This window comes from Schistocerca nitens, chromosome 6 (assembly GCF_023898315.1).
Source record: "Schistocerca nitens isolate TAMUIC-IGC-003100 chromosome 6, iqSchNite1.1, whole genome shotgun sequence".
Taxonomy (NCBI): Eukaryota; Metazoa; Arthropoda; class Insecta; order Orthoptera; family Acrididae; genus Schistocerca; species Schistocerca nitens.
The window spans coordinates 256,727,576-256,748,711 of record NC_064619.1 but is presented as its reverse complement, the minus strand read 5'-3'; the positions used below and the strand labels follow the sequence as shown (position 1 = coordinate 256,748,711).

At 45.3% G+C, this 21,136-nt stretch overlaps 1 protein-coding gene across 1 annotated transcript; it reads right to left on the bottom strand.

Annotated features, from left to right (window-relative positions):
- Positions 1–4,907: 4,907 nt before the first annotated feature.
- Positions 4,908–20,763, bottom strand: LOC126263315 (uncharacterized). The gene is made up of 2 exons (XM_049960404.1): positions 19,585–20,763; positions 4,908–5,410 (listed from the first exon to the last, which is right to left on the bottom strand). The coding sequence occupies exons 1-2, from the start codon at positions 20,761–20,763 to the stop codon at positions 5,219–5,221; spliced, it is 1,371 nt and encodes a 456-aa protein (XP_049816361.1). The 3' UTR covers positions 4,908–5,218.
- Between the last annotated feature and the right edge of the window lie 373 nt (positions 20,764–21,136).

Genomic DNA, 21,136 nt, shown 5'->3' with positions numbered 1-21,136 from the left:
GGTGAAGACAAGCAATTATCTCCTAGAGTAAATTAAGACGTAAACAGCCGAAGTTGTGCCAAACTGTGAGACCTGCACCATATTCTGTGTCGCATAACATACATTTTTAACAAAGTATGAGAGAGGATTTACGTTTACTACGAAATCTTTTGTCAGTGTATTGGCTGAGACTGGTAGCTCTTGTAAGGAAACGAATACAGTAACGTAATATGCGACTCAGGTTATTATGAACATAGAGAACTGCACGACTATACTGTACTGTTCAGTCAAGTTTCAGACCCTTTTTCAGCGTGCGACAACTCGACGAAAACAATTTTGTGCGTTCGCTACGGTCGCAGGTTTGAATCCTGCCTCGGGCATGGATGTGTGTGAAGTACTTAGGTTGGTTGGGTTTAAGTAGTTCTAAGTTCTATGGGACTGATGACCTCAGAAGTTAAGTCCCATTGTGCCCAGAGCCGTTTGAACCATTTGAACAATTTTGTTGTACAATGTTAACTTCCAAGCCTCTGATTCTTGTGATATTTCATTTGGTTCTGGGTGCATACTGATGTGCTATGTAGCCTCTACCACGCACTACACTTAGACCTATAGAGTGTAGAGTGCGAATGATGCTCTTCGAACATATCCACTCAGCTAAACAACAGACTTTGCTTTACAATGGTTGATTTATTTTAATGGAAAAATTATAAATAGGACGGCAATCGTAATTCGATTATAAACCACGCACCAAGGCATGCGAATCATGGTCTTTTCAGCCAGCGAGGTGGTCATAGCGCAGAACGGGGCATAGGAACTATTTTTATTTTGATTTTGTTACAATATGCCCCAGATAAAAATATGCCTACTGCATTTGTACTACACTTGACTGTTTTGTATAACAGACTAACGCAGATGACTAACTCCACAAGCGCAGTCTACCCGTGTCACTGCAGACTGCAGGCGTCAAGACCGGCGACGACTGGCGATCCTGGCGATCTGTGTCTGCCAAATCGTAAACATAGCGGTAATTACTAGAGGTGTTCAGTTAGTAATGCAACACACTTTTTTTTCTCAGGCGGTTTCGATTGAAAAAAATGCAGAACTTCTTGTGGGACATTGTGGAATGTCCCCACGTCAGCCCATTCAGTTTCATGAAGTTTCGGCGCTATACGTAACTTTCAAAATAACATCTGTAACGGAGGTGCGTTCCAAGCAGAGAATTTTCATTGAGTTTCTTTTGGTGGAAAACCAGAGCATCGCAGATATTACACTACTGGCCATTAAAATTGCTACACCACGAAGATGACGTGGCACAGACGCGAAATTTAACCGACAGGAAGAAGATGCTGTGATATGCAAAGGATTAGCTTTTCAGAGCATTCACACAAGGTTGGCGCCGGTGGCGACGTTCAGGAGGGTAATATGGAACGCCGTGCTGGATCCCAACGGCCTCGCATCACTAGTAGTCGAGATGACAGGATTCTTTATCCGCATGGCTGTAACGGATAGTGCAGCTACGTCTCGATCCCTGAGTCAACAGATGGGGACGTTTACAAGACAACAACCATCTGCACAAACAGTTCGACGACGTTTGAAGCAGCATGGACTATCAGCTCGGAGACCATGGCTGCGGTTACCCTTGACGCTGCATCACAGACAGGAGCTACTGCGATGGCTTACTGAACGAGGAACCTGGGCACACGAATGGCAAAACGTCTTTTTTTCGGATGAATCCAGGTTCTGTTTACAGCATCATTATGGCATCACGGTGAACGCACATAGGAAGCATGTATTCGTCATCACCATAGTGGCGTATCACCCGGCGTGATGGTATGGGGTGCCATTGGTTACACCTCTCGGTCGCCTCTTGTTCGCATTGACGGCACTTTGAACAATGGACGTTACATTTCAGTTGTGTTACGACCGTGGCTCTACCCTTTATTCGATCTCTGCGAAACCCTACATTTCAGCAGGATAACGCACGACCGCATGTTGCAGGTCCTGTACGGGCCTTTCTAGAAACAGAAAATGTTCGACTGCTGCCCTGGCCAGCACATTCTCCAGATCTCTCACCAATTGAAAACGTCTGGTCAATGGTGGGCGAGCAACTGGATCCTCACAATACGCCAGTGACTACTCTTGATGAACTGTGGTATCGTGTTGAAGCTGCATGGGCAGCTGTACCTGTACACGCCATCCAAGCTGTTTGACTCAATGCCCAGGCCGTCATTACGGTCAGAGGTGGTTGTTCTGGGTACTGATTTCTCAGGATCTATGCACCCAAATTGCGTGAAAATGTAATCACATGTCAGTTCTAGTATAATATATTTGTCCAATGAACACCCGTTTATCGTCTGCATTTCTTCTTGGCGTAGCAATTTTAATGGCCAGTAGTGTAATAGGCGCTTGGAGAATGTCGGGCGAGGCGTATGTCATCATCGCAAGTAGGTCATGCAAACCTGTCCCATCTTACTCGTGCCACCGCGCCGCACAGGGCTGTGACTCCTGCAATATTGGAACGTGCAGACACTCTCATTCGAGGTAATAGACGGATCGCAGTCAAACAACTCGCCGCACAACTGGCTGTGCTGATTCACTAATCCAGCAGTTGAGGTACTGAAAGGTGTGTGCCCGCTGGGTTCTTCGCCACCTAACAACAGATCATAAAGAGCAACGATGGACCATTTCTGTCGAATTGCTTGCGCGTTTTGAGGCTGATCGTGACAAATCTTTTTCGAACATTGTCACAGATGATGAAACATTGGTCCATCACTTGGAACCGGAAACAAACGGCTGTCTAAGGAGTTGCGCCACACCACCTCTCCTCCGAAGAAAAAGTTCATAGCCTCATCCTCAGCCGCGAAAGTCATGGCGACAGTAATTTTGTTATCTGAAGGGATATTCTGTTTGATGTCCTCCATCGTGATGTAACGATCAACTCTCAGGTGTCTTCTGCTACTCTCAGGAAACTGAATAAACGACTTCAGCGTGTTCGTTCAAAATGGTTCAAATGGATCTAAGCACAATGGGACTTAACATCTGAGTTCATCAGTCCCCTAGACTTAGAAACTACTTAAACCTAACTAACCTAAGGGTATCACACACATCCATGCCCGAGGCAGGATTCGAACCTGCGACCGTACCAGCAGCGCAGTTCCCGACTGAAGCGCCTGGAACCGCTCGGCCACAACGGGCGGCCTCAAGGTGTTCGTCATCTGAATTTTCGTCGTCTGAATTTTTATATTCAGACGAACTTCCCCTCTATGACAACGCAAACCTCAGACGTCTGCGCACCGGAGAGGACCTCACGAAACTTCATTGGACTGTTCTTCCTCATCCACTCTAGAGCCCGGACCGATTTCCATCTGTTTGGACCGATGAAAGGTGCACTCCGCGGGACGCAGTACGTGAATGATGGGGAGGATACTGATGTAACAAGACGTTGGCTCCTACGTCGAAGAATAAAGTGGTACCATGCGGGCATACGGGCTCGCCCAGTAAGGCGATATAAGGTCGTCGCTTCGAACGGAGATTATGTTGGAAGTAGAATTTTGTAAGCAAAAGATTGGGAAATAATATGGTGTACTGGAATCCTTGAAAAAACCAACCTGTTTCAGAAAACAATGTGCTTCATTACTTATAGAACGCCCCTCGTACTAGTTTGTGTCGTAAGAGCAACTGAGGCTGTTGTTGTTGTTGTGGTCTTCAGTTCAGAGACTGGTTTGATGCAGCTCTCCATGCTACTCTATCCTGTGCAAGCTTTTTCATCTCCCAGTACTTACTGCAACCTACATCCTTCTGAATCTGTTTAGTGTATTCATCTCTTGGTCTCCCTCTACGATTTTTACCCTCCGCACTGCCCTCCAATGCTAAATTTTTGATCCCTCGATGTCTCAGAACATGTCCTACCAACCGATCCCTTCTTCTAGTCAAGTAGTGCCACAAGCTCCTCTTCTCCCCAATTCTATTCAATACCTCCTCATTAGTTATGTGATCTACCCATATAATGTTCATCATTCTTCTGTAGCACCACATTTCGAAAGCTTCTATTCTCTTCTTGTCCAAACTATTTATCGTCCATGTTTCACTTCCATACATGGCTACACTCCATACAAATACTTTCAGAAACGACTTCCTGACACTTAAATCTATACTCGATGTTAACAAATTTCTCTTCTTCAGAAACGTTTTCCTTGCCATTGCCAGTCTACATTTTATATCCTCTCTACTTAGACCATCATCAGTTATTTTGCTCCCCAAATAGAAAAACTCCTTTACTACTTTAAGTGCCTCATTTCCTAATCTAATTCCCTCAGCATCACCCGACTTAATTCGACTACATTCCATTATCCTCGTTTTGCTTTTGTTGATGTTCATCTTATATCCTCCTTTCAAGACACTGTCCATTGCGTTCAGCTGCTCTTCCAGGTCCTTTGCTGTCTCTGACAGAATTACAATGTCATCGGCGAACCTCAAAGTTTTTATTTCTTCTCCATGGATTTTAATTCCTACTCCGAATTTTTGTTTTGTTTCCTTTACTACTTGCTCGATATACAGATCGAATAACATCGGGGATATGCTACAACCCTGTCTCACTCCCTTCCCAACCACTGCTTCCCTTTCATGTCCCTCGACTGTCATAATTACCATACGGTTTCTGTACAAGTTTTAAATAGCCTTTCGCTCCCTGTATTTTACACCCGCCACCTTCAACTGAGGCTATTCACCATATATGGTTTCTGGTCTTGACAAATTTTTTCGAAGCGCAGAAAGTCGTACGTAAATTTTGCGGATATACAGGAAAGAAATTGGTTAGAATTATAGAAAAATAAATGGTTTACTTCGAAGTATCTGCATTTATTCGTATTATTTGGCACAAAAAATTACGTACAAATAACATTGTATAAGTTAATGAACATGTCTTTTGAGAAGCCACATGAAATATCTTACTGTGGCACCTCACAAGTGTATTAGTCCGATGGCATATTCGGTACTGAGAAGCTGCTCCATTCTCCTCTGCCGCAGGTATTTGTTAACGCAATCTGGTACTGCAACACTTCTCAAGGCTTGTGTTCTTGTGTCGTGCAGCGCCAACGTCATCGTGCAAAGCACGTCGTTGCAGCGGTAACTGTTTCGTCAACCGTTACGGTGAGGGGGGAACTGCCGGTGGTGTTCTGTTGTGGAGCTGCTGGTGAGATATCTCCTCCCGCTGGTCGACTGGCGGTAGTGAGGCGTGGAGCTACTGGTAAGACACCTCCGGCCTAAAGCCGGTCTCGTCGGCTCTGTACGAGACGACCTGCTGCCGGCCGTCTGGGAGCAGCACGCGGTACTGGCCCTTGATGCCCTCCTGTTGCGCAGATTCCTCGTGGGCGAAATCTGAGGCGGAGGCGGCGTCCTGGACTGCATAGCTGAACTGGTAGTTGGCTGGTGTCTGTAATTCAGGGAAATACATCACAACTGACCGGTTGATACCTGAAACTACATTATAAACAAAGAAAGAACGCTAAAACGTTGTTGGCTGGGTATGGCAGACTTATGTTGTATAGATCTGTGAAACCCGAAAACAGAGCTGTCATAGATACCATGAAGAAAAGGCACTGGAAGCAAAGATAACTAAGAACAGGTGCATGGAGTACTCCTAAAATAACAGAAACAAAAAAATAAAAATACCAGCTGTGTTATCTACAGTGTATAAACAGGATTGGAGGTTGGAGGGACTAAACTGAATATTTGCTGATGTGGCTTGGTTCAAATGGCTCTGAGCACTATGGGACTTAACTTCTGAGGTCATCAGTCCCGTAGAACTTAGAACTACTTAAACCTAACCAACCTAAGGACATCACAAACATCCATGCCCGAGGCAGGCAGGAACCTGCGACCGTAGCGGTAGCGCGGTTTCAGACTGCTGCGCTTAGAACCGCTGAAGTGGCTTCTTCCAGAATATAACAGCGACACTCATGGTCAAAGAGATTCTCGAAGAAGTATGCACACTCCATATGAAAGCCCGAATGTCATTCTACTGTTCGCGGAAGAATAACGTGCAGCTGCTGTAGCTCAGCCAAAGAATGGAAAAGCGTCCTGTCCTGATTAAAAAAAAAAAATCAGCAAAGAACAAAATTGTTCATGTCTTCACATACGGAATGACTCAGTAAGATTCATATGGTCTGAAAGTCTGCGCAGTCTTTAATAGTCCAGAAGAGCAATGGTTCATAAGAGCTACAGACGAAACTTCCTTATTAGCATCTTGAATAAAGTACAGGAATGCTTGTTGTGCAACAGACTGAAGTCCCACTGGGAGCGACAGGGTCTCGACCAGAGCCGGTTCGACTTCAGAAAGGGCAGATCTATAGACGATTCAATTAACTGTGACCTCAGCATTGTGGTCTACTGCAGTAGGAAATATGTAGTAGGGGTCATGGTTGACATCTCGGGCGCCTTTGACAACCTGTGGTGCCCGCAAAGTTTTCCGCTTAAAATTGGAGGTTCCAAAATGTTCGTATCTTAACTTCCTAGGTTAGTATGGAGGGCACATTGTGGAGTGGAGTACAACGTCCAGTAAAGCAGTCAGGCGAGTTACTAAGAGCTGTCAACAGGAATCTATATGTGGACCAATTTTCTGAGTCTTTACTTTTGAGCCTTTGCTAACAACTTCCAACGAAAACGCTCAAGTGTCGAGGGTACTAGCCTATGGCGTTGACACACTGGTTGTGGTGGCAGAGAACTAAGAGCCAGGCTGGAAATAAAAGCATGTTGTCTACTTCCTCAGGTGGAAACGTGGCACTCAGGTAAGAAATTAGAAATTGCAGCAAATAAGACTACCTACCTGCTGCTCAAAGGGAGCCTCTCTCGCTCACGGAATTCTACTCTCAAAATTTGGGTTGGGATTGGCGGGGAAGGTGGGGTGGGGGGGGGGGGTGGGGGGGGGGGGAGACTCCGGTTGGATGCAGTGAGATATGTATTTTGGCGTACACTAGGACGAGAAGCCTAACCTTCACACTCAAACATCTCACATAGGTCAGAAAACTAACAAAGTTATGTACAAGTTGGAAACACTGGGCGCCAATGACTTTAAGATCTCCTTGCTACAGCTTAGACTCTATCATGACACAATACTCTCTGTTGTCATTGGATTTGCCGCCAGCGTGTGGGCACACAGACCGTGATACAGTCGATACAATTTAATCCTAAGACGTGCACAGAAGAGTGTGTTGCTTAGTCTTACTGACATATGGGACAACATGGACGGAGGCACTATTAGTCATATGATGCATGTGCCCAATGCATATTACTGTCAGATATAGAGGGAATCTTCCCAAGATGAGAGACACGACGTGTCAGGAAACGACAACGAAACAAGAATTAAAATTATGGAAAGTGCGTGAGTGGCAAAGAGACTAGGACACAATGACAACATCATATGTATTCGCAGTTGAGAATACGGACAACCTTCAGCTGTATAATGGAATAACGACATCGAAAATTTGTGCCGGTCCGGGACTCGACCCTGGGTTTCCCAGCCAGTCGCGAGCGGTTGCCTTAAGCACTTCGACTATACGAGCACAGTTCACGGTTAGACCCAAATTTCCATATGTTGTGGTCCTTGTGTGTACAACCTGAACTCGTACATTCATTGTGTATATTTCTGAACAGGGGAGACATTTTAATTGAAAGTCGGTTGCCCTGTATCGGTGGATAAATATGATACTGCAGTGCATGCATGTTCGAAGAAGCACGCACTGCAGCGACTACAGTTGTTACGAAATACAAGAAATGTATTCGCAGTTGCGAATATCTACAACCTTTAGCTGTATACTGGAATGACGAAATTGAAAATTTGTGCCGGGCTGGTAGCTGGTACTCGAGCCCAAATTTCCAGCTTGTCGCGAGCAGTCCCCTTAACCATTTGGCTATCCAGCCATGCTCTACGGCCAGACACAAACTGTCATTGTCTTTGGTTAGTAGCGGGTAAATTCCTAGATCATGCACTGCTAGTTGGAGGCGACTTTAACTTACCAAGTATGGACTGGGATGACTATATATTCATTGTAGGGAGTAGAGACAGACAGTCATGCGAGGTACTTTTGAACACGTTTTCTGAAAACTGTCTTGAGCAGCTAGTTCAGCAGTCCACACGAAATGGAATATCTTAGCTCTTGTAGCTACAAATAGCCAGACCTTATGGGCAACGTCAGTATCTAAACGAGAACTAACGATCATGTCATTATAGCAACTATGATTACGAAAGTTAATAGATTAGTCAAGAAGGATATGAGAGTGTTCCTGCTAGAAACAGCCGATAATCAGTTGTTAGCTTCTCACTTAGACAATGATCGACATCACTTGTTCCAGTAAGATGGACGTAGAGTAATTACGGACAAAGTTTAAGCAGGCTGTAAAACCTGGCCTAGAGAATTACACGAATAGTGAGTGAATTAAGGACGGAAGGAACCATCATGATTTAATAACAATATTCGGAAAATGCTGAGCAAGTAGAGCCTGTTACACTCTGGGTTCAAAACAGAACGCGCAAATGAAGACAAGCCATGGTTAGTAGAGAATCGCACGTCTATGAAAAGATAACTCCATGGTCGTGAAACATCGACTGCGGGAAAACCGGAACAGAAGATAATCGAGGCATTTGAGACGTGGTGCTACAGGAGAATGTTGGAAGTTGGGTGGACTTATAAAGTAAGGAATGAGGAAGATCTCTGCAGGATTGGCGAGGTAAGGAATATATGGAAAATACTGGTAAGAAGAACGGACAGGATGATGGGACGTCGGAAAAGACACCAGGGAATAGCTTCCTTGCTCCTAAAGGGAGCCGTAGGCGGTGAGAACTGTAGAGAAAGACGGAGATTGGAATACGTCTAGCAGGTAACTGAGGACATAGGTTGCAGCTGGTACTCTGAGATGAAAAGGCGGGCACAGAAAGGAGTAGGTGGCGGGCCGCATCAAACCAGTCAAACGACTGACGGAATGCTAGAAAGTCTCTCTGTGTAAATATATTTTGAATATTATGCCTTGAACAGAAGAATTATTTGGTTTTCTCTACTTACTCATACGGTCACATTCATCTCTTCAGTTAAATTGGCTTCGTTCTCTGTAAATATAACAGCTATACCACACACAGAGAGCAAAATAAATAACCGAATGTGGTTATACGCGAAGCCCTATATGCTTTAGAAAGGACAACATTTACCACGTTGTCGTATCAAATGTTTTTATTCATGATCGTGATTTCGGCTGTTGTGACGTTATGAACTTTTAGCTCGGAATGACGTGCACCATCGCATATCGTACCTTTACACATTGCCCTCGTCTTAACCCTCTATATTACTAAACACTAAAACAGTCAATCTGTCGTCCCGTCCCAGTCGCATGTTGCCTATCTAATGGATTTCAGGGGCGACAAAAATTTGTTTTTCTGCCTATCATAATTATTGACCAAAATTAAAAATTTAAAATACTGTCATGATCTAGTAGGACGTAAAATCCTATGTTAAAGGTTTAACACAATAAGTCAAATACGCGGTTCAGTTAAATTGCTGCGATTACCCTCTACAGAAGGCAGGCGGGTGCCAGGTTGAGATTCATTGGGAGAGTCCTTAGCAAATGTAGTCCATCAACAAAGGAGGTGGCTTACAAAACACTCGTTCGACCTATACTTGAGTATTGCTCATCAGTGTGGTATCCGTACCAGGTCGGGTTGACAGAGGATATAGAGGAGGTCCAAAGAAGGGTTATTTGGTAAGCGTGATAGCGTTACGAAGATGTTTAGCAAACTCAAATGGCAGACTCTGGAAGAGAGGCGCTCTGCATCGCGGTGTAGCTTGCTGTCCAGGTTTCGAGAGGGTGCGTTTCTGGATGAGGTATCGAATATAATGCTTCCCCCTACTTATACCTCCCGAGGAGATCACGAATGTAAAGTTAGAGAGATTCGAGCGCGCACGGAGGCTTTCCGGCAGTCGTTCTACCCGCGAACCATACGTGACTGGAACAGGAAAGGGAGGTAATGACAGTGGCACGTAAAGTGCCCTCCGACACACACCGTTGGGTGGCTTGCGGAGTATAAATGTAGATGTAGATGTACGTTCGAAGTCAACGTGCAATACCCACACATACTCGGCATGTGGCAGCACTAGCGGTGGAGGGTACATAGAGCGTGTCGGGCGGACGCGGCATCGCAGCGAATTATCTGACGTCCAAAAGGGCATGATGATTGGCTTTCGGGCCAAGAGTAGAAACATTTCCGGAACTTCTAAGTCTGCAAACTGTTCGTGTGTTGCCGTCGTTAAACTATACTCTGCGTGCAACAATGGCGCTATCCAAAATCGGTGCCGAGGAAACTGTGGTGCAGCAGGGGCCATAGATGACAGTCATGACATGTACGGGCGAGTAGACGTGCAACTGTTGAGCAACTCACCGCCCAGTTGACCAAGGGGCTACCAAGAGAGTCGCCCAGTGTTTCCTGAACAGCCACTGCGCAAACGTTGCTGCATATGGGCCTCCGCAACTGGCGCTTGGTTCATTCACCCAAGCTGACTACTGTTCATCGACGACGAAGGTTGAAATTTGCACGCCAGTACCGCAACTGGACCTCGACGAAGTGGCGACAGGTGACCTTTTTCGGATGAATCACGTTTCAGGTTCCAATGGGCTGGTGGCCGTTGTCGTGTACGGCGTGGAACATCTGAAAGCAAAGAGCCTGCAACCAGGAGAGATTGTTACGGCCTGGAGCATGTTTTCCTGGCTTTGCCTAGGTGATATTGTCATTGTGGACGGCTCAATTAATCAACACTTGCATGCATCTATCGTTGCGCACGATGTGCATGCACACCCTGCAAGCTGTTTACTTTTCCTCAGCGCGATGGCATGTATACCACCAGGACATTGCGTAGTGTCACCCAGCTCGGAGTGTACGTGCGTGGTTGGAAGAGCACCAGGATGAGTTTACTGTACTCCCCTGGCCACGAAACTCCCCAGATTCAAACCTTTCTGAATATAGCAGGTGAACTAAATAGAAACCTAGTCCCAACAGGGAATCATATAGCGCTCTTAGAAAAAAGTGTTCCGAGACTGTTACCTGAAATGCTCCTCCATGATACTGACAAGAGGGAGATTGAGTTAATAATTAAATCACTAAAGACCAAGAACTCTCATGGATATGACGGGGTATCTAGCAGAGTACTGAAGTATTGTTCCACGTATGTTAGCTCAGTACTTAGCCATATCTGTAACTTTTCCTTTAGGAGTGGTCGGTTTCCTGGCCGATTAAAGTACTCGGTAGTGAAGCCACTTTATAAAAAGGGAGACAGGGATAATGTTGACAATTATAGACCTATTTCTATGCCATCGGTGTTTGCTAAAGTTATCGAGAGGGTTGTATATACAAGGTTACTGCAGCATTTAAATTCACATAATTTGCTGTCAAATGTACAGTTTGGTTTTAGAAATGGCTTAACAACTGAAAATGCTATAGTCTCTTTTCTCTGTGAGGTTTTGGACGGATTAAATAAAAGGTTGCGAACGTTAGGTGTTTTCTTTGATTTAACGAAGGCTTTTGACTGTGTTGACCACAAAATATTACTGCAGAAGTTGGAACATTATGGAGTAAGGGGAGTAGCTTACAATTGGTTCGCCTCCTACTTTAAGAACAGAAAGCAGAAGGTAATCCTCCGCAATATTGAGAGTGGTAATGATGTTCAGTCCCAATGGGGCACTGTTAAATGGGGCGTTCCCCAAGGGTCGGTGCTGGGGCCACTGCTGTTTCTTATTTATATAAATGATATGCCTTCTAGTATTACAGGTGATTCAAAAATATTTCTGTTTGCTGATGACACCACCTTGGTAGTGAAGGATCTTGTGTGTAATATTGAAACATTATCAAATAGTGTAGTTCATGATATAAGCTCGTGGCTTGTGGAAAATAATTTGATGCTAAATCACAGTAAGACTCAGTTTTTACAGTTTCTAACTCATAATTCAACAAGAACTGACATTTTAATCAGACAGAATGGGCATGTTATAAGCGAGACGGAACAGTTCAAGTTCCTAGGCGTACGGATAGATAGTAAGCTGTTGTGGAAAGCCCATGTTCAGGATCTTGTTTAGAAACTAAATGCCGCTTTATTTATCATTAGAACAGTATCTGAAATAAGTGACATTTCAACACGAAAAGTAGTATACTTCGCATATTTTCATACGCTTATGTCATATGGTATTATTTTCTGGGGTAATTCTTCTGATTCAAAAAGTGTATTTTTGGCTCAAAAACTGGCTGTTCGAGCTATGTATGGTGTAAGTTCGAAAACCTCTTGTCGACCCCTATTCAACAGTCTGGGAATTTTGACATTGCCCTCACAGTATGTATTTTCTTTAATGTCGTTTGTTGTTAGCAATATTAGCTTATTCCCAAGAGTTAGTTGCTTTCACTCAGTTAATACTAGGCAGAAATCAAATCTGCATGTGGAATGCACTTCCTTGACTCTTGTGCAGAAAGGAGTGCAGTATTCTGCTGCATCCATTTTCAATAAGCTACCACAAGAACTCAAAAATCTTAGCAGTAGCCCAAACACTTTTAAGTCTAAACTGAAGAGTTTCCTCATGGCTCACTCCTTCTATTCTATCGAGGAGCTCCTGGAAGAGCTACAAAGTTAAGCAAATTCCAGTGTTACATTCTTGATTTTCTTTATTTAAACTAACGACTTGTCGCCTGAATATGTTTCTTATATTTCATTTCATCTGTTTCTACAATCGTGTTATAATTTTCATGTATTGACTCGTTCCATGACCATGGAGACTTCTCCTAAATGTGGTCCCACGGAACAATAAATAAATAAATAAATAAATAAATAAATAAAATCTGCGGGACCACCTCGGTCGGGTTGTTCGCGCTATGGATCCTCAGTCACAAAACCTAGGTCATCTGGCTACGGCACTGGAGTCATCGTGGCTCGCCATACCTGTCGGTACCTTCTGGAACCTCATTAACACTCTTCCTCCACATCTCGTGCCACAAAATGTGGTTATTCGGGTTTTTAACAGGTGGTCACCCTTACGTGACCGGACAGCGTATTAAAGTTAGAAATTACGTTTGTGTGGAACTCACGTCGCGCAGATTACCCAGGGTATATTCAAACAGTATTTAAGAATGAGAACACTTGCCGACTGCCAAGAAACGTAAGACACAGTTTCAGACCTTTTCGAAACTTCTTATCGCCCCATAAAATAATGAAAGAAATAAAGGTTATTGCTTACTACATTTTCGCTGTTCATGCAGGAAAGCTTCAGTGTCAGGTAGGCTACGACGTTTCACTTAATTACTTCTTTAGGCCTACTACTAACTCTGTTCGAAACATTTTATTGTACAGTATCCGCATATACCACTGAATGTAACGGCAAAATTATATCGTTGTACGGCACATAGTTGAAGAGACGTGACGCCATAAACATCGAGACGGCTGAAAAACTGACTATTCCTCAAACGGACTGCAAGTTTTTCAGAAATTTGTATTACTTCTGAAAATCGGAAACTTTGTTGGCGAGTAGTTCTTAAATCACTCTACTATACAGGGTGAAAATTATTTAAACCGACAAACTCTGGTAGGTTGTAGGGGACATCAAAACAAATATTTTTCTCTAATGTCTTTTTTCCTAAGAGGATTATTTAAACCGGTGGAGGCCGTATTACGCTCTTCAGTTGTTAGGGGCCGTATTACGCTCTTCAGCTGTAGGCAACTGCTGTCCACCAGTGTATTAGTGAATTCTCTCTGTTTACTAATGGACCGATACACCTGCAGTGAGTACACTGATACGGTTGGTGCGTACTACGTAGCGCACCACAACGGACGAGCTGCACAGCGGGTTTATCAACAACAATACCCTAATCGCCGTATTCCGAATCATACGACCTTTGCTGCTGTGTACAAACGTCTGCGTGAGACCGGGTCATTTAGCAGATTACCTGGACAGGGACACAGTCGCACGGTAAGAACGCTGCAATTTGAGGAAGCTGTCTTGCAGCATGTGGAGTGGGATCCTTCAATCAGCATCGTGAAATTGCACGTAACATGGGCACGAATCAGACGAATGTAATAACAGTCCTTCGAGAGCAATTGTTACGTTCATTTCACTTACAGCATGTCCACAACCTTGAACCAGTTGATTATTCACCCAGAGCACAGTTTTCGCAGGGGTACCTGGAACAGCGTGAAATGCATCCTATATTCCCATCCACTGTGTTTTTTACTGGTGAAGCAACTTTCGAGCGTGATGGAGTCTTCAACATGCACAATTTGCATGTTTGAAGTGAGGATAACCCACATGCCACAGTTACTAGTGCTCGTCAAGTGCGGTTCTTCGTTAATGTGTGGATCGGTGTTGGGGACTGTTTAATTTGGCCGTATCTGCTACCTAGGCCATTAAATGGCAGGCACTATTACAATTTTTTCGCCAGAGCATTGCTAGAATTCCTGAAAGACGTGCCGCCCCCTACAAGACAACGCATGTGGTTCCAACATGACGGGGCGCCGGCACATTTCAGTCGTATTGTGCGTCGATTCCTGGATCGACGTTCCCAGAAACGTGGATTGGCGGAGGTGGCCCTGTACCATGGCCTGCTCGATCCCCAGATATGTCCCCTCTGGACTTTTTTTGTGTAGGGAGAGATGCGAAACCTTGTTTAGGCAACCCCTGTTGCATCAGAAGAGGATCTGGTTGCCCGGATAGTAGCATCAGCAGGAAAAATTCAGGATACTCCTGGGGTTTTTGCCCGTGTCAGACAGAACATGATCCGACGGTGTAACCTTTGTTTATGTGTCAATGGAGGCATTTTTGAAAATCTACTGTAATTGAAATTGGGTTGTGTTAATGTGTTGTCTCTTGGTCATAAAAATGGGAAAGTATTTGTTGGTTTAATTAATTTGCCGCCAGAGAAATCTTCCTCTATCGGTTTAAATACTCCTGATATGGTAAAATGACATTAGGGAAAAATATTTGTTTTGATGTCCCCTACAACCACCTAGAGTTTGTCGGTTTAAATACTGTTCACCCTGTAAATATGGCCTACGAGAAAGTAGGGCAAAATGCTGCTCGTATTTTCAATGTGGGCGTGCAGGATCTGGTAAAATTTATTTGTGCAAAACTAATGAAAACAACTTAATTAGGTTTTTTTTTTGTCTCCAGCCATAAAGGTTTTACATGCTCAACGTCAAATACTTAATACGGTAACTCATTCGCAAAATGATCAAATGTCTGAAACCTTTTTACACATGGAAGTTCAATTATTTGCAAAATAAGGACGGGGGTTAATAGTGTTTACATTTTCCACGTGTATAATAAGAGAGACGTCTTCGTCATCTATATAGGTTGGTCAGAAACAGTATAAAAAAACATGTAAGTGTGTTTTAAGGGAGATAGTGCTGAGAAAAAATTGTTAAGAAAAAAATTCGTTATGTTGCTGCGTTTCCTAGTTGTTTAGCATTGAAGTTCGCCAGTGCCCTCAAATTCAAGCAGCCTGTCAGCGGCGTGTCACCAAAACTGTTCTTCGTTTCGTTTCCACAAATCGAAGAAGCGTGGCTTTTCTCACCGAGTTTAAATTTATCACTTCCAAAAAAAGACACATTCTTATCTGGTAATGAGCATCTGAACATGTAGTAACTTACGAACCCATGGATGTCTGTGCATTACCGTGTTTTAGCTCATGCAAGTGCTTGAATTTGCGCGCACGATGACCTGATTGGCTAACTTCAATGCTATATATCTCGGAAACGGAGTAACGTATCGAATTTTTTGTTTAACAGTTATTTCTCAAAACAGCCTACCCTGCAGCACTCTTAAGAGCTTTTTATACTGTTACTGACCACCCTGTATAGAAGAACGTGGCACTTCATGTAATGTAAATTATATAAACCAGTAGTAAACACACACACGCACACACACACACGTTTAGAGAGAGAGAGAAAGAGGGAGAGAGAGAGGGAGGGAGAAAGACGGAGAGAGAGAGAGAGAGAGAGAGAGAGAGAGAGAGAGAGAGAGAGAGATCTTCGTTGCGGATTTGTAGTTATTACTTATTATTCAAAGACGCGTTTCGTCTTATTCAGGAATCTTCGGATTGGCGTCCACAAAATATGTAAACTTCGTCAGAAGTATCATAATTCCATAATTCAAAATTGGAGTTACTGGCAGGAAACTGTAGCGCGACTTACTGATAATAGATAGTGTTAGGCACAAGGGACACAAAGCGCACAAAATGTCCCAGCAAATAATTGCCTCTTCAAATATAAAGCTGAATAGAACCGAATGTAGCCGAAAAATAGTGAAAACCGGTGACCGGTTTTATAATAAAAATATAGTACATAACATGAATAAAGAAGAAAAAGAAAACGACGGATTAACTTCTTGAGTCATGCACCAAAGCCCAGTGAGTAGAAAACAGCATCAGTTCCACATAGATCTGTCACGATGTAAACATGTTGGATGTGCAGTTGCTCAATTCTGGGTACGCAAATAGTACTGGGCATGGAAACAAAGAAGCCAAGTGCCCCAGATCACAGCAGGTGGCGCCAATGTACTGAGAGTTACCAAGTATTATATATTTGCCAAATACAGGCAAGGATGAAGTAGCAAAACATGAGAGATATCACGAGTGATGAATAACGCAGGTATGAATCTAATCGTATTAAAAATTGTGGGTAATCCGTTTACAAACGTGGGCCAGAATAAGATAAAAATTAATGAATAAACTTTGTTGCTCTAGCGCATGAAGGATTCTCAAATGGTAATGACAATCATCAAAGATGAATGCAGGAGGTAACTGGTTATACATTACAAGACCGTATAAAAGTTGAAAAGGTTACAATTAACATAAAACTGGAGCATTACGCTGTAGAAGCCTAAAATACTGCCGATATGATATGCACAAAAATCAAATGGTCCTCCAGCCCTCCATAGGGAACAAATACAGAAGCACTTCCCAGTACCACTTCTTTTTTCTCTGTGGAAGGCTGCATGGAGCCAAGAGCCAGCATTAGTGCGCGGCCCATAATCTCGAAAGTACAGAGCAAAATCTATGGTTAATAAATAATGTATACAAGTGAATCTACGAAGAGGGAGAAACAAGCCACAGAATTAGATCGTGTCATACTGTGACCACTTGCCACACAAACCTTAGGTATTATCAGTACCACATGCAGATTCTATATGTGGATGATAACCAACATGCAGTAGAGAATACGGTTCGTATACCAAATAAGAAGCAATAAGTAAAACAGGAAGGCTAAAAATTACAATTTGAAAAGTAATCAACGTTTTTGACAAATACAAGGTAGCTCAGACTAAACTTAGGATACTATGCGACATGTCTAAGCTACCTCATATTTGTTACCTTTCAAACTGTAATTTTTAGTCTTTCTGTTTTGGTTATAGCACCATTATTTGGTATACGCTTTGTGTTCTGTACAGTAAGTCGGTTAGCACACATACATAGAGACCTTACTTTTTACCTTGTTAGATTACCCACAAACTTTAATACGATTAGTTTCAGATCAGTTTTATGTATGACTCGTAACAGCTCATGTTTTGTTTGCTATATATCCCTTGCCTGTATTTTGGCAATTAAATAATACTTGGTTACTGACAACTCACTGACGCTATCTGCTGCTAGCTGCTGACACTCGGCGCTCGCTTCTCTGTATTCCAGTGCCCACTCCCCAGTGATATATGCGTAGCCCGCATATAAGGAATTTCACCTCCAATGTGTTAACATGATGACAGATTTATGTAGGCCTGATATTGTCTCGTACTTATTGGACTACGGTGCATCCCTCAACAGGTTAACCTGTTGTTTTCTGTCTTCTTTCTTCCCAGTGCGATTTTTTCTATAGGGCACCGAGAGATGTTTCCGAATATTTGACGAGGGCATTTATTTAATGGGGCGTTTTGCATGCACAATATCCCGTATTCCTAACACCATCTAATATCAGTAAGCCGTGTTACAGTTTCTTACTAATACTCCAGTTTTCAAAATGGGATTTTTGACTAAGGCCATTAGTAGGTGCCTGAAACAGGCGAAACTCGTAATTGGTAAATGAATAATAATTACAAGTCTGAAAAGAAGACAGTTTGTTTCTGCAGCAGATACATACACTCCTGGAAATGGAAAAAAGAACACATTGACACCGGTGTGTCAGACCCACCATACTTGCTCCGGACACTGCGAGAGGGCTGTACAAGCAATGATCACACGCACGGCACAGCGGACACACCAGGAACCGCGGTGTTGGCCGTCGAATGGCGCTAGCTGCGCAGCATTTGTGCACCGCCGCCGTCAGTGTCAGCCAGTTTGCCGTGGCATACGGAGCTCCATCGCAGTCTTTAACACTGGTAGCATGCCGCGACAGCGTGGACGTGAACCGTATGTGCAGTTGACGGACTTTGAGCGAGGGCGTATAGTGGGCATGCGGGAGGCCGGGTGGACGTACCGCCGAATTGCTCAACACGTGGGGCGTGAGGTCTCCACAGTACATCGATGTTGTCGCCAGTGGTCGGCGGAAGGTGCACGTGCCCGTCGACCTGGGACCGGACCGCAGCGACGCACGGATGCACGCCAAGACCGTAGGATCCTACGCAGTGCCGTAGGGGACCGCACCGCCACTTCCCAGCAAATTAGGGACACTGTTGCCCCTGGGGTATCGGCGAGGACCATTCGCAACCGTCTCCATGAAGCTGGGCTACGGTCCCGCACACCGTTAGGCCGTCTTCCGCTCACGCCCCAACATCGTGCAGCCCGCCTCCAGTGGTGTCGCGACAGGCATGAATGGAGGGACGAATGGAGACGTGTCGTCTTCAGCGATGAGAGTCGCTTCTGCCTTGGTGCCAATGATGGTCGTATGCGTGTTTGGCGCCGTGCAGGTTAGTGCCACAATCAGGACTGCATACGACCGAGGCACACAGGGCCAACACCCGGCATCATGGTGTGGGGAGCGATCTCCTACACTGGCCGTACACCACTGGTGATCGTCGAGGGGACACTGAATAGTGCACGGTACATCCAAACCGTCATCGAACCCATCGTTCTACCATTCCTAGACCGGCAAGGGAACTTGCTGTTCCAACAGGACAATGCACGTCCGCATGTATTCCGTGCCACCCAACGTGCTCTAGAAGGTGTAAGTCAACTACCCTGGCCAGCAAGATCTCCGGATCTGTCCCCCATTGAGCATGTTTGGGACTGGATGAAGCGTCGTCTCACGCGGTCTGCACGTCCAGCACGAACGCTGGTCCAACTGAGGCGCCAGGTGGAAATGGCATGGCAAGCCGTTCCACAGGACTACATCCAGCATCTCTACGGTCGTCTCCATGGGAGAATAGCAGCCTGCATTGCTGCGAAAGGTGGATATACACTGTACTAGTGCCGACATCGTGCATGCTCTGTTGCCTGTGTCTATGTGCCTGTGGTTCTGTCAGTGTGATCATGTGATGTATCTGACCCCAGGAATGTGTCAATAAAGTTTCCCCTTCCTGGGACAATGAATTCACGGTGTTCTTATTTCAATTTCCAGGAGTGTATATCAATATACGTATGTAAGCCTTATGAAGAATTCGTACCTCTTTTTCCGCAGATATTTCGTTTGAGATTGCTGGGAAGTTGCATGGATTCTCTGGTGTGCAGAGAGCCCTGTTTGAAATCGATACTCTCTGTGGTGAAGAAAACGCTTCAGGCCTGGAGACCAGCTGCGATGAAGAAGCACTCGTGGATGGTGCGAAACGAGAAGCGCCAGAGCTGGGCACCACTTGTGATGGAGCCGCAGTGTTGGAGATTGGCGGGCGAGGAGCTTCTGATCTGGGGAACAGCTGCGTTGGCGATGCGCCATTTGAAATTGGCAGCTGAGGAGCATTTGGTCTGAACACAACCCTCGCTGGAGGTGCATTGTTGGGAAATGACAGCCGTGGGACGTCAGAGCCCATCTGTGTTTGAGGTGCACTGTTGGGAAGCGTCACCCTGGAAGTGTCAGATCTGAAGATGGGTTGAGCTGGAGGTAAATTGTTTGTAAATGACAAGCGAGGAGCGTCAGATCTAGAGACCAGTTGCATAGGAGGTGCGTTGTTGGAAAATGATAGCGGAGAGTCAGATCTCGAGGCTAGCTGCGCAAGGGGAGCGTTGTTAGAAAACTGAGGAGCAGTGCGAAATGAAACTGTAGCAGGCGAAACATTCGGACGCGCCTCCATCAGAATCTGTGAGGGTGCCTGATTCTGGAAGGTTCCAGTTAACGGGCGAGGCGATACCGAGTTGACAGGGGAGCGGGAAAATTCTGGTGGCGGGGGGAAGTTGGCGAAACTCTGCACGGGGTCGGATGGTGCTGCGGTAGGGAATCCTCTGAAGAAGTTGTTGGGGTTGGGGAACGATGTCACCTGCAGGGGATCAGGGCACGAGCCGGAGTCTCTGCAGTTGGCAGCACGAGCCGTGAGGCCATCGAGGTCCGACAGTGGCGGGTTGTCGCCGAGCCTGAAGAAGACTCGCCGAGTGGGAACCAAGTCGCCGAACGGTTGCCCCGCCAGCGGCGATAGTGGGGGCGGAGGCGGGCGCGCGGGGAACCCCCTGGGCGCGCCGGCGCTCTGCAGGAAGCGCGCGTCCACTGGTGGGCCCTGCGGCTGCGGCAGCGACTCGCCAGCCTGCCGGAAGTCGCTGGTGAAGGCGTCGGCGGGCGGCGCCGCCAGCAGCTCCGACACGTCCGCCTCGGCGTGCAGCGGCCAGCAGGCGACCAGCAGCAGCGCGGCCGTTATCATCTGCAACCAGCACGTGGCACTTGAGCCTGAAGTCGCAACAACGGCAGTCCCGCAGGAACGCCCCAAAAGCACGCTCACTCACTCACTCTCTCGTGTACTGCCTTCCGTGAAGTAGAGAGAGCCTTCGGGGATGTGGAACGAATCAAAACACACTACTGGACGTTAAAATTGCTACACCATGAAGAAATTCAGATGATAAACTGGTATTCATTGGACAAATATATTATACTAGAACTGACGTGTGGTTACATTTTCACGCAATTTGGGTGCATAGATCCTGAGAAATCAGTACCCAGAACAACCACATCTGGCCGTAATAACGGCCTTCATACGCCTGGGCATTGAGTCAAACAGAGCTTGGATGGCGTGTACA